At 38.4% G+C, this 14,638-nt stretch overlaps 1 protein-coding gene and 1 long non-coding RNA gene across 4 annotated transcripts in view; one reads left to right on the forward strand and one right to left on the reverse strand.

The window, feature by feature from the left end:
• si:ch211-159i8.4 (matrix-remodeling-associated protein 5) overlaps nt 1-7,068 on the reverse strand; it is a 24,945-nt gene extending 17,877 nt beyond the window's left edge. Inside the window, exons 1-4 of the mRNA XM_068326496.1 lie at nt 6,845-7,068; nt 2,543-2,639; nt 2,117-2,228; nt 1,766-1,893 (exon numbers count right to left, since the gene is read on the reverse strand). Coding sequence (XP_068182597.1) covers nt 1,766-1,893; nt 2,117-2,203 — 215 coding nt within the window. The 5' untranslated portion in view covers nt 2,204-2,228; nt 2,543-2,639; nt 6,845-7,068. The remainder of the gene's footprint in view (nt 1-1,765; nt 1,894-2,116; nt 2,229-2,542; nt 2,640-6,844) is intronic.
• Nucleotides 1-13,317, forward strand: part of LOC137603246 (uncharacterized) — a 24,141-nt gene extending 10,824 nt beyond the window's left edge. The window contains exons 1-4 of one of the 3 annotated variants that reach the window (XR_011037237.1): nt 769-856; nt 11,687-11,795; nt 12,340-12,515; nt 12,718-13,317. This is a non-coding gene — a long non-coding RNA (uncharacterized lncRNA). Of the gene's footprint in view, nt 1-768; nt 857-11,648; nt 11,796-12,339; nt 12,516-12,717 lie in introns of those variants that run through there. The other 2 variants (XR_011037236.1, XR_011037238.1) reach the window with 2 other exon arrangements.
• Nucleotides 13,318-14,638: the final 1,321 nt, after the last annotated feature.

Consider the following 14,638-nt stretch of genomic DNA (forward strand, 5'->3'; position numbering starts at 1 on the left):
ACACACACACACACACACACACACACACACACACACACACACACACACGTGATCTCTCTTTTCTTGTGATCAGAAACATTGATTTGAATTTCAATTTTGAGGCTATTCTGTAAATATTTGTAAAATAAACAATAAATATAGCAACTTCTGATCAATCCATATCAATTTCAGACTTAAATAACGTACCGATTTAAGCCCCACCCATTTCTGGTCAAACCACACACACTTCCGGTTTAAGTCCCGCCCATTCTAAGTACAGATACGGGTAAAGATAATTTAGATGGTTGAACAGATACAGTTACAGATAGTGGTGTACTCACTCATCCCTACTATTATAATGTAACTTCAGCTTTTTCACGTGAATCAGCAATGAGCTTGCAATATACAGACGCTCCTCAACTTCCGTTTTAGTTACGTTCCAACAGCCGAACGTAATGTGAAAATGAAAGTAAGTTGTTACAGTACGTTCCAGTAATGTGTGACCGTTCATACTGTATCTTCTTTTCATTCAGCTTTTCCCTTCAGGGGTCGCCACAGTGAATCAGTTGCCTCCATCTAACCCTGTCTTCTGCATCCTCTTCTCTCACACCAACTACCTTCATGTCCTCTTTCACTACATCCATAAACCTCCTCTTTGGTCTTCCTCTAGGCTTCCTGCCTGGCAGTTCAAAACTCAGCATCCTTCTACCAATATATTCACTATCTCTCCTCTGGACATGTCCAAACCATCTCAGTCTGGCCTCTCTGACTTTATCTCCAAAACTTTTGACATGTGCAGCTTCTCCTCCACCTGTTCCCTGCTCTCACTGCAGCCTGTCCATCACCATAGCGAACAAGAAGGGGCTCAGTTCATACTGTATGTACATCCATAAATTCTATAATCTTATAAAGCATCGCTTCTTTTGACTACCATTATCACTTGTAGACTTACGCTTTTGACCAACCATATTTGCTTAGGGTTACAAATACGCAAAACAATGTATGTGCAAACACAAAGATCACAGACACTTCTTAACACAAGGGTGACACGTGATGAACTAGGAAGAGGAAAGGCACATTCAGTCTGTCGTTTGCGCCATGTAAACAATGGACGCAGTGTCAAACGTAAGATTGTTTGAAAGTCTCATACCACGGAGAGCACGCTAAACTCAAAAATTCACTCACAATTTTTATTTTTACAAAATACAGTCAGTTCAAACGTAAAATCTAAAAAATGTAAAACAAATGAACGTAAGTAGAGGAGCGTCTGTACTCCGTGTGGTGTGTGTGTGTGTTTGTGTGCGTGTGTGTTTGTGTGTTCATCAGCCTGTGTTTCTTCACAATATGCAGTATTTCTTTATAATAAATCCGACTCAAAGCTTCTGCCAAAATGCTGTGGGCTCGTGGTGACAATGAACTACTTTTCTAATTTGACTTGAAGATAGTGGGGCTATTTCACCACTTGTTGTTGCCGACCTGATTCAAACATATTTACTTAAGCCCTGTAATGGCTATACAAAAGAGCATATGCATGTGTTTGGTTTTAACAAAAGTGCAGGTTAATATATACAGACAGGTTAGGTCCTCTTAAAAAGAACTTTCATTAGTATTTTTTAGCCAATAGAGCTGGTGCTGATGATTCGTTAGCTAAATGAAACACTTCTCTGGTGTTCCACACTGTTTCCTGTTTTTCCAGAGTGTATATTTTTCCCCCTGTTGATTGCCATTCACAATATGTCTCAAATCTTCTGTTCATCTACACCAATGCATGCTGGTTGACTCTTACCCCAGGTTGAGCCTTGATGTGTCTTTAGGGAAGGTTTTTGGTATGGAGGTGAGACGTCTGAACGTACAGTGGACCTCATTAATGCCAGGACAGCTACATCTCCCTGGACAAGATGGGATGGCATGTATCTACAGAGAAGAAAGTAGAGGAGAAATGGATCGTGGTACAAAAGAGAAAAATCACATGTTCTTGTGCGTATTAATTCAAGATACACTGTTATTAAATGTATTTTTAAAAAGTATATCCCAAGCTCATCATCCATCATTAGCATGTTAAACCCAGCAAATATGTTGTTGACTGTGGATAATGAATGAACCAAACATGTTCACACTGAACATCAGGCAGATTCACCTTTTGCCATAGCAGTGACGAGAAAAGCAGTGGAAACCACACTGCAGCCAGCCTCCAGGAGACCATGGTACAATGCCCCAATGCCATGATTGGATCTGAATGCTCAATTCACCTGCAGGAAAACATGGAGGAGGGTTTGAATCAGGGGTTAACGTTATATACTTCCTTCTTTAGGTTTGGTGTAAACCTATTCACATTTAGTTTAGTCAATTCTATCCATCTGTATTTTTATATTACTACATGCGACTATTCATTTGTGCAAGAAGCTATTGATGTATTTTGATTATATTTTGTAGGAGGGGATGAGTAGATGTAATTCTGAGACTTATCTGGATCTGAATGCACATACATCATTTAATTCATGATTTTTTCTGTCATTACATCTCAATACAGGCCGCATTGTGGTGCAGTGGGTAGTGCTGTTACCTCACAGCTAGAAGGTTCCGGGTGTGATTCCTTTCTGTTTGTATGTTCTCCCTGTGTCCCCGTGGGCTCTCTCTGGTGTCTGGTGTCCTCCCACCACCTAAAACAAGCAACTGAGGTAAACTGGTCACACCAAACTGTAGATGTGAGTGTGAGCACAAATGGTAGTACCTTGTTCTGGAAAGTACTCCTCACTGTGAGTGTTGTTGGTGGAACAAACAGTTCCAGCTTTGAGAGATGGCACTGTACTATCTATATGTCAAGCCATGAATTGCTCATCTTTAACTCTAAATCTGTCCATCCATCCATCTATCCATCCATCCATCCATCCATCCATCCATCCATCCATCCCTCCCACTCTCCCTCCCTCCACACTGCTTCCGCTCACTCTTTCATTTGAACAATTATTTCAAAATATATAAATTGGTAAATCATTTGACCATTAAATATGATTGTCCTGTATGCGGAGGTCAGGGTCAGCTACAGAATTATTCATGATGAATGGCAGTGGTCAAAGGCTACCCTGACAGTAGGATACTCTGTGTCATAAGTTTGAACAGTAGTAGTTTCTAGTAACAGCAGGAACCCAGTCTACTAAGACTTCGGGTGGGGACCGGAGGGTCAGTAGTTCAAGACCTGTGTCGGGCAAACAATTTTGGAGTGTGAGCTGATGGTGGGAGGTGTCAGTTCACCTGCCGAGGTCAATCTATTGACCTGTTGAATATTGGCTCTTTTATTGTGTGTTTTACACAGCTGCTCACTGAACCTCACTTCTAACATTGCAGATAAGACTAAAACCTGTTTCTGCAACAACTTCACCTTTAACTTACAAAGCAGTAAAGGTGTCAGATCAGTCATTATCTGGTGCTGATCACAAGTGCTGATCACAAGGATACACTGTCAAATGGTGAGCTCTTTGCTCCTGGTCTCCCCTAATGGCTTTACCAGATCTATTATGTCAGTGCTTTGGAGACAGACAGACAGGTTAGGAAATAGAAGGAGGTTGTTAAAACAAGGAGCAACAAGGCAAGGCGATTTAAAGAGTGAATAAAAATAAAGGAAGGGACAGTGCAGGAAAGGAAATATGATGTAGTAGGAGAGGACGGCAGACTATTGAAAAAAGTGACAGAGAAAACAGATTAGGAGAGATGGGATGATGAGAGAGCAGTTTCTCTGAAATCACTTAGAACTCCCAGGACTCCCACATGACATAGATAAATTGCTTGAACCATGGCACCATGCTGCAGAAAGAAGCAAACATTTGGGACTACATATAATGTATATGTAGGGAGGAACGTAGGAGTCCTGTCAATTACATAATGTGTATCAAAAACAGCAAACAAAAACAAACAAACAAAACAAACTATGGTGGTGAAAAATATAATTTCAAGCAAGTAATCTGAAATCTTAAAAAAAAAATAAAAAAAATAAAGCAGCCAGCAGGGCTTTGTTGTTGAGAAGATCATTTCATTTCAAGAGAAAATGTTGCTTTTCCACACTCATGATGGTCCTGTCTCTTTTGCTGAGTGCTCTCATAAAATTCATCCGGGTTTTCCATGTTGTTTCAGTTCCATTCTTACACTTTGGATGTTGTTTCTGTATTCCCATTCTAAAAGTTATATGTGTTACATTTCCATCTCTCTGCTGATGCAAATATAGCACAAAGACCTGGCACTTCAAGGCAGATTTAAATTATGTAGACCTCTGCTTAGTTAGTCATTTCATCATCTGTGCTCTGGTATACAGTAGGTTTTCCCAACTCTACTGTATTTTCCAGCAGCTTGTAACGTCACCTCCTGCAATCCTCCCTGACAAAGTTGTTTCCTTGTAATAAAGAGCAACACGCTGAGCAGAGAAACCCAAAGTGTGTATTTTAATGAGTGTGTAGCTGACATGTGACTGGATATAAACAGAGCAGAGGAAATCTTTAGTAGTTTTATGTTGTTAATAAAATATGCTCCAGCATCTTAACCTCTACAGCCCTGACCTATTTTGGCCGTTTTTTGGTACTTTTGATATTTGTCTCTATTACCACATTAAAATGATTTAACATACCCATGCTTGGTATGTTTATCTTCAGCACAACTTCAGCTATATGAAGAGAGTTTTTATTTCCATATAACTTACTATATTGACAAGAAAATTATGGGAATGTGAAAATGGTCACTTTGAAAGTTGTAGTGGCAATATAACTATGCTGTCTATGAAAGAAAGAATATGTAAATCTTGAGATTATTCATTAATTACAGTTTTCAAGAATACTACATTAGAACTATGTGTCTTTAAAAGAATGAAAGTTCAATGTAAAGTTAAAAATAAGTTAATAAATAAGTCGAGGTTGAGAAAATGTTCATAAAATGTCAATATGTCCTTATTCTCTGTAATAAGTCACATTAGGAGACATTTTGATGAGTATTACTTACTTTTTTATACGCCAAGAACGCATGTTTCACCTTCAGAGGAAAGTTCTAGGGAAGTTCAAAGAAGTTAAGAGCTGAATGAGTGACGCCGCAATGCACTGGCGACATGTTTGGAGCGTACCCTGCCTCTCTGCCATCGCCAACTGGGATAGACTCCAACAACACCTGTCATCCTCAAAGGAGAAGCAGTTGTAGACAAGGAAATAATCTCACCTTGTCTCCAAGAAAATGGATGGATGGATGAGTAACAGCTGAAGTGAATCCCAAAAAATATTTTTCTTAAATGTCAAATATGTAGCACATTTCAGAATCGATAACCATTTCCCATTCTGTTTGGTTACCTTTTGTTTATTGGCCATAGATGTGGCTGAAGTTCTGCAACATGGTGCATAACCCTTTGTACAATTTTAATGTTTATTCTGTGTCTTCCTGAGGCCAAGACATCTTTATGTGAAAGGAATTACACCGACTATCAAGTCACAGCTGTTTTATTCACATAACACATGTCTAGAGGGAACTACAATATGATTCCCACCTGTTTTCCATTCCATTCACGACAAAGTATCATGCTATTTATATATTCTCATTCACAAATCTCTTTTAATGCTGTCAAATGTCAATGTTTTACCCTGTTGTGCAAATATTTTTTTAAACATCATTCTTCTGGTGTATTATTACATTTGATGATTATACATCACCCCAATCAATACACCAATGCATGTTTGACTTGTGGTACTTAATTTAAATTGACTGAGACATCAGAGATGCTTGGAAATAATTAGAACTTTATTAACTTACTTCTAGATGGGGGTGTAAAACCAGTTATTTTGATCAAAACAACACAACTAATATAATTTTTATTCTTAATGTCATGAAGCAAGGTTTGTACTTACTCCACATGTAGTGTATGGGATGAATACAAAATCCTCTGTCTGAATGTCAGCTGGTTGCTGTAACTATAGCTCTTGATTGATTTTCCACCCACATAAATGATATAATAATTCTAAATCAAATCTAAAACACTTGGTACAGTATAGGGAACAAGCAGCAAGCATGGCTCATGTCAGTCATTAAAACAAGCTGCATGTGTCTAATAGCTACTTTAGAGAGTATTTATATAGAGACCCTCATTGCCTGAAGGGTTCATTGGTACCAATAACATTTAAATGGTTTTCGCCAAAGGATCTAGTTGTAGTAAACAAACTTTCTAAACAAAGGCTGTGTTTGACAGAAAAGTCTGTCTCTTGTGCACAGTATATAAATTATAAATATTTACAATTTCAGATTCTTTAATCATCTGCCCTTTTATTCTATTAGAGTTTTTAAAGGATTTTTGGTGGAAAGACAAAAATAGATTGCATTTAGTTGAGGACCACATTTGAAAATCTGTTTAGCCATAGCTTTCCTGTAATAAGCAATAAAATTTATCAGTAGAGGAAACAAACACGGTCTTAATATCACTTAATGATATTCAGTCACCATATAATGTTCTGTGACACTAAACGCTTCTGTCAATGCATGACAGCAAGTATGAAATGACATAAAAAACTAGATGCGTTCTTTGATTCTGTGAAGACAAACTTAGCACCAGAACTTTAGCTTTGGGCTCCAGGCTAATGCAATACGTTTCAAATGAGGGCAATTATTCATCAGCCGCACATCAACTTCTGTTTGGCTCACAACCCTGAAATCACAGGCCATGCAAATCTCTGCTGTTACTTCAGCAAGTGATGGGAAATTGTAAAGTAGAATTTTACAGTAAAACCTGACTGCTTAAATATTATGAAAACATAAAAATCTGAACTCATTAGGCAAAAGTTTAAACTATTCTTTACATCTGGGAGCATTTAACACATTCTCTTTATAAAAACCTCAAGAGACTCACCTGGAAATTCCTCCAGAAGGGGGGACAAATCAGTTTTAAGCACAAAACATACTGGAAATAAGGAGTTAGTTTGGACTTCAGGCTAGAAGTCTGACTTTTATAAAAAAGAAAAGGCGTAAAAACGTGTCCAGTGGATGTTGTAGTCCTGCGGCTGTTTGCTGACTTGTAAAGCCACCGAGGTCCTGAGTTCTGAAGAGGAGAAGAGATGGAGTGCTTTCTGTTGGTCCTTCAGGCATCTGGATTTCAGATTAGCTTCTACCTCTTCTCCTTCTATAACTGCAGTGAGGAATGCTGTCTCCACATCCCCTCCTACACTCAGGCTCCTTCCTTCACCTCCTCCATTCATCTCTCTCTCTCTCTCTGCTTGATCCATCCCTCACTCTCTCTCACTGAGCTCCCGCAGGCAATTCTGTTGGAAACATTATCACATTCACTGTTTCCTTTTTTTTCTCTTTCTTCAACTGTTTACCTCCTCTCTCCATCTCTGCTTTATTTCTCTTTTTCCCTGGCAGTCCCCCCCCACCACTCCTCTTCTCTGTTCTTCATCCTGAGGTACATACACGTTGGCTTTTTAATACAAATTGTCAATTATAATAATTTCTTTTAAAGCATCAAGCTTGTGCTTGCAGCTCCACACATTGATGCACTTTTTCAATGGCTAGCAATCAGCCTAAATAATGATCTGTGCAGATAGAGTTCACAGAGTTAAATTAACTATTTAGAGCATCGTAACTTGTTTGTACTGCACAATTTACAGGGTTTAATGAGTTTTATTCATGTAGAAATGTAAAGCCTGGATTTTAAATACATGAGCAGTGTCATGTTACTTCAACTGTGTTTAAGTTCTGACTGTCTGTTTACTGAGGTTTGATCTTGTTACCATTTGGAAACACTTAAGTCAACGCTCATACTCTAAACAAGTCTATATGAATAGCTCTTTTGTACCAGAGCTCTGTTGTTAATGTGTCTCCATAATGTGCCCAGCTTCGTTTATATTTTAATGAGCTTGGGGGAAAAAGATGAAAAAGTTTGTAAAATCTTTCATGACCATCATTGTAAAGGTAGTCATTCACATAATTTTTTTTTTTTTTAAATGTGAAATTGAAGTCAATTGAACCTTTTTAATTAAACCTATTTTAGGTTTAAATTGTAGCTGGTGAAAAATTAATACATGAATACATGTAGAAATAGTTATAAAGATACATTAGATTTGACATGAAATGATCCTCATCAGTCAGTAGTGTTTGTCCAGTTATCATGGTTCATGTTAACGTTGTAGGAATATATTCTTGTCTATTTTCTCTCACTGAGGAGATTCTATTTTCACTGCTAACAGAAAGTCACAAAAGCTCATTTTAAAAATAAAAAGAATAGTTTTGTTTTCTGAATTATTTATCATGATGCTGCTTGTCAAACTTGAAAACAAAGCCTCCCATTCATTTTACCGAACAAAGTCTGATAGGTGCCAGAGTCACTACATAGAATATTTTCTATTGTTTAGTGGTAAAAAAAGAAGAAGAAGAAGAGCCTGACATACTTAGAACCTTCTCTCTCTACTTTTTTAATATTATATGGAATTTTACCTAGTACAGTAAATTTAAAAAAAACCAAAACATTTCAGTCACCAGTTTATGATGATCACATTGTCTGGTTCCGGTTCTGTGATCCTCATCTCAGCAGCATGCTTACATCACATTCCTGTTCTAACACAAAGTGAACACCCGCACACAAGTGGCTCATTGTTAGCTCATTGTTAGCAATGACAAGCTTTGCATCCTGCTTTGATAGGCTTCCCGTCATGTTTTCTTTGTGTGTAAACATGTGTGTGCATAAATGCCTTATCTGTAAACTCTCAAGTAGACAGTTCTATGGCTCCTCCATATTAGAAAAGAATTTCCCTGCCTTGTTTTGTTGGTGGCTCCTGTGCCAAATGACTGACTAATGAACCCTCTATGTGAAAACCAGGTAAAAATGGAAAACATATCAACTGTTAAACATGTTGCTTCATCCAGACCGCATGATAAACTGAGAACCATAAGGTGTGTTAAATACCACCACAGAGTTTTGCCTGGTACATTATTTTTTTTTCAATTAAATGAATTATTCATTAGCTAATTATTCATTAGCTAATTCAAAGGAGGAAGAGCCCAGGAAGAGCGCGTGGACTTGAAAAATAATCTGGTTTCTATCAGGAGAAACAACAGAAAAACACATTATTATCCTATTCTTCTCCTTTCGGTGTTCCCCTTCAGGGGTCACCACAGTGAATCAGAAAACACATTATTTTACTGGATATAATAATGTTGGGCGACAGTGGCTCAGTGGTTGGGGCAGGTCATCCAATGATCACAAGGTTGGCAATTCAATTCCTGCTCTTGCCCGTCCATCCATCCCAGCTCATCTCTGGAGCACTACCGATGAACAGTTGAGCAAGGCGCCATCAGCCTTTACAAGTTGCTCATTAGGGCGCACCAAGAAGGAGCTGCCCACCACTCTACCTCTCACTGCCCGCCTACAGGCCCCTTGTGCGTGTATGTGTGCGTGTATGTGTGCGTGTGTGTTTGTGTTCAGGGCCCTTACACACTAATGAAAATATACATTATAGCATACAGCTGTTAGCCTTATATGAAGGAGAGCATATTTAAACTTTGACAGCCTGCAAATGATGCTATGAAGAGACCGCAACAGACTGTGACTAGCAAGGCACCCACAGCTAACATAGCAGGAAAGAGCTTCAGTGCTTGAATGGTGTGATTAACTATCGGACATATCTATGTGATCAATGTCTCTAAAGTGAGAGACATTGGTCATTGTGAGACTTTAGATTCTTTAGAGTTGGATGGATGATGGAAGTAAAAAATACTTTCAAAGTTAATGCATTGTTTTAAAACTAACCTTGAAATTTCAAGTACTGTATCCAAATTAATGACAAAAGGGCGGATTGATGCCAAACTTTCGGGTGTTGTCAATACTTTTAGAACATTTTTTATAGATGTTCTAACTTGTAAATATATGATTTAGGTAAACTGTGAACTGTGGTCAGGAGAGAGGTAACAACTGCCCAACATGGATTGGTCATGAATAACTCCCTGTACTCTAGAGGACTTTGAATCATCCTCATGAAGTCAAGATGATCCAATTGTTAGCAGCACAGATGTGCACAATGTAGTTGGCTGAGCTGTGAACACTACGTAACAGAACAACATAATTTGACTCTGCAAGAAGTCAATGGTTAAGGAGGAGCTGAGTCGAAGACGAAGCTCTTGATTTACCGGTCAATCTATGTTCTTACTGTCACCTATGGCCATGAGCGTTGGGTCATGACCGAAAGGACAAGATCCCAAATACAAGCGGCTGAAATGAGTTTCTTCCGTAGAGTGGCTTACTCTCTGGTAAGCGGTTAATGATGGATGGATGGATGGATGGGTGGATTGATGGATGGATGGATGGATGGATGGATGGATGGATGGATGGATGGATGGATGGATGGATGGATGGATGGATAGATAGATAGATAGATAGATAGATAGATAGATAGATAGATAGATAGATAGATAGATAGATAGATAGATAGATAGATAGATAGATAGATAGATAAAAACACCCATATTATCTGCAGCTGTAAGGTTTTTTCTGTGCTCCTTCTTCCTCTAGGTTACATTTCTTTAGTTTATTACAAATCTGAAAAGGTCCAGTACTATTGTCCTTTAGTATGATGTTCTGAGTCATTCCTTTGAAATCTCTTGTTGCTGATCTCCCATTATTTTAATCCCACAAACTTTGATGTTCTTTCTGTCATAATCTCTCTTGCTCTCGCTAATCTCTCTAGTTCCATATATCTTCACTGCCTTCACTTGCTCTTTGTTTCTTTACCCTATAATGCAGTACTGTGGTCTGAGAAGTGGTTTTCATACCATTTTTTCTATCCTAAGGAACTTTGCAGTTTATTTGGAGAGGCTTTAGCACAAGAGAGGCTCGATTCCAAATATTAGTTTGTGGATTAGACACTTGTTGACTGTAGCTCAACTGATGTCTTGATTCAGCTGGTGGCTCCAGTGTGTTTATTAGCTTTTCTGTTTCTCTCATGGAAATCTAATACGTCCTAAAGGTAAACATGACAGAAAAAGTTGTGTGCTGCCCGTAACAAGTTTTGTCATGTATGGAAAACCTTTGAAAACAGGAGCAGTCTTCAAACATACATAGAAGTAAACTGCTTTTTATTGTCATTTTAGAAACATAATCCATGAAATAGATAGCTTTATGCTACCAAATTAAACAATTCTAAACAGAATACACAAAATGTTGATTTATTGTAAATGGTGAATACAGTATTTACAAAAATATGAAATACTCAAATGTGAGGTTGGCATAAGTACACGTACAAATGTGTGTTGCTCCGATTGAAGTAGACAGATTATGATGTTCATTACTTAAAGGTTTAGTTGTATTTAAAATCAAATAAATTCTTTCCAGTATAAAAAGTGTCAACCTGTTCATTTAATGGTAAAGCTATGTGTATTTACCAGGACTGTTACAAAAATCAAACAGGAAAGGATGTTAACAATATCAGACCTCTGAATGATGCTGATCCAAAACCAAGATTGCTGCTTCTGTCAGATTCATTTTCACACCTTAATGTGATGCACACTGCATTGTGTGTTTTACTATAAATATTAGTGGTATAAAAAAACTGGAACGTCCGGCTCATAGCATGATTCCAGGTTTATGTAAGTTACCATGAGCGCTTCATCAAACCATCTGTTAACAGGTTACAGCGATAATGGCTGCATGTTTCTGTTCTCAGGGGTTTCCCTCTTTTTTCATGGCATCTCTTACATCCAGTCTTCACAGAATTTCCATTGTATATTATCCAGCCCAGCTGTGGAGATTTTCCAGTTCGGATGAGTACAGACAGTGGAACTGAAGCACCTCTATGCATACCGCTTGTCAGGTATGTTTTGTCCTCTCTTTTTCAGCAGAGACAAGATTCTATAAAACTGTTGGACCATAACACATTCATGATCTCACATGAAGTGTCACATAAATTATCTTTCTAACTTTTCAGAAAACAAATTCTACTTTTTCCAATGGTCTAGTAAAGATTAATCTCCAGTCTATAAAATATAAAATACAACTTAAGGTCAAGGACCAGTGATCTCGTGAATGAGTCATCTGTGCAGGTGAAACCCATTAATCAATGAATGTATAAATTGTTATTTTGTGCATTTTTATTGAATGTCTCAAAAACCTATTTGGAACATGAAAGTTCTGACATCTTTGAACACAATGCTGGTAAACACGCTGCTTTGAGCTGCAGCTCAGAATAGTGATTATGTAACCTGCATCAATTGGCGTCCAATAGCAGTTAAAAATCCTAAAAACAATGTTGTCAGTTTTGTTCTGCTGTCAGTACTATTTTGAAGTTCTCTTGAACTATAATTGATTCGAGGATGTAACTGAATACTGTGACCTGCAACTATTTTTGTTTTGTTTAGGTTTTGTTGGAATAGTCTTGGTGGTACGGTGGCCAAGATAGGCAAACAAAGCAGAGGTGTCCAGAAATCATCAGGCAAAAAGCACAATCAAGACCAGGCTTAGATCTAAAGGTGGCCAGGAGATCAGGTAGAAGGAAACCAGGTGTGGATCTGGTAGAGGCATGACAAGAAGTCAGGTAAGCAGACTAGTGTGGACTGTGACCACATACAGTTCTATTCTACAATTTTATACCAGTCTGTAGTCAATTCAGTCTGTAGTCCATGTGAAATTTTGACTTCCCAATCTCAAGGACAGAATCTTTATAACAAATACATCCATCCTTCCACTTTCTTGAATACATAACAACCATTATCATCTCGTCTCCTCCCAACTCCCAGGGGCCCAGAGGCAGGGTACACCCCAGACGCATCAGCAGAAGGTCGCTTGACGGAAAAAAGAAACCACTCTGCACACACATACCTACAGTCAATTTGGAGTGATAAATATCATGTTTTTGGAACTCGGAGGAAGCTGGAGAACCCAGAGAGAACCCATGCTGACATGGGGAGAACATACAAACTCGGCACAGAATGGGATCAAACCCAGACCTTTCTTGCTGTGAGGCAACCGTGCTACAAAACCTTTTCATTTAGCTGTCAGATTTTATATTGAGCAAGACTTTATCAAAAAAAAATCTGAAAAAGCATATTTATCAATGAGGCAAAAAAAGGTGCATACTAAATCACACAAGATTTTATCTTGGAAGTTGTTGATTGCAGATCTCACACAGCACATCTAAACCTCAAACCTCTATGGACATTATTTCAACCATCTATTTACAAATAAGAGTGGAGAGTTGTTCAACTGTATCTCAATCAATGCATAATCAGATGTGTAAAATGTGTCCAATAAATTATGTTGGTCATAATGTTCTGTCAACCAAGTCTTCAGGCGGCTTCAAGCAACTTTTTTTAAAAACAACTTAAACCAAATCTCAAGTTAATGACAGTGTTTTCATGTTATTTCTTGTTGTGCAACATTAAATATGACAACCTTGCTTTTTCTTTTCTCTGTGTTGTCTGTGGTGATCACATGTGGAGCAGTTCTCCACATCATTCATGCAGCAGGCGAACAGATGCATGATGAGTGCTGGGGGGAACAAGGCAGAGACATTAATGGGATTATTGGGATCTTACATTAAAAGACAAAGCTAAAGTAAGGATCTGTAAATACCGATGTATGGCAGTAAACTGCTGTGTGGGAGTGTTCTCTGTCGTGTGTGTGAAGAGCTGCTGGAGGAATGCATTGTCTTGTTAAACTCCAAATGGGACACACATTATTTGAAAATGTGTACAATGTGTTCATTTGAGCTGTTTTCTAGAGGACAGAAAGCTTTAACTTGTGGTAGTTTCTGTCATAACGATCACATGTTAGTTGGGGGGCGGCAGTAGGTCAGTCCACTTGGTCTTTGGCTGGGGACCGGAGAGTAGCTTGTTCAAGGCCCATGTGGATGAAAGTACTTGAAGTGTGGACTGGCAGTAGGGGAAGTGACATTTCATCTCCTGAGCACTGCTGACTGGCCTTGAGCAAGTTCTTTGATCTATGGTCGTACTCAGACTGGTCTTCTCCCTCGTCCTTCTATCTTATCCGGTTCCTGAGTGTACAAAAGTTGAAATCTGACCTTGACCTAGTTTTCTCAAGGTCATCATCTCATTTTACCCCCCTTTGACGCTCGAGTAATGTGCTTTTTGTTTCATCTTTCTATCTGCAACAATTATGAAGATATTTGGTGGACGAAAGGGCAGACGAACGGATGGACAGATGGACAAACACATAAACACTGACAATTACAATAATGCAGTCAGATACTGCAACATCCCGCAACAACCCTGAGTTCAAAATTTTATCCTGACCTACTTTCATAGGTCAGGGTCATTCAATAAAAGACCCCTGATCCTTTCTATTTGTCATGATGTTTCAGAGATGTGTACCTAAAAAGGTATAAAAGTGAAAATGTGACCTTAACCTAGTTTTTCAAGGTCAATGTGGTGATCTAATTTTCATCCCATTGCCTCCCTGAATATAATTTCTTTCGTCCTTCTATCCTGTGAAGATATTTGTTGGACAAACGGACAGACAGACGGACAGACGAACACACAAACTGACAATTACAATACATCCCCTTCGCGGAATGTCATCACTGGCATCACTGGGATGTAATAAGGCAAGTCTTATCATGTAATACTGAATTTTTGATTCCCTCTTCTTACAGTTGAACTAATTCACAAACAATATTTAAGTAAACTTATGGACTCATGA

Source organism: Antennarius striatus, chromosome 10 (genome assembly GCF_040054535.1).
Source record: "Antennarius striatus isolate MH-2024 chromosome 10, ASM4005453v1, whole genome shotgun sequence".
NCBI lineage: Eukaryota > Metazoa > Chordata > Actinopteri > Lophiiformes > Antennariidae > Antennarius > Antennarius striatus.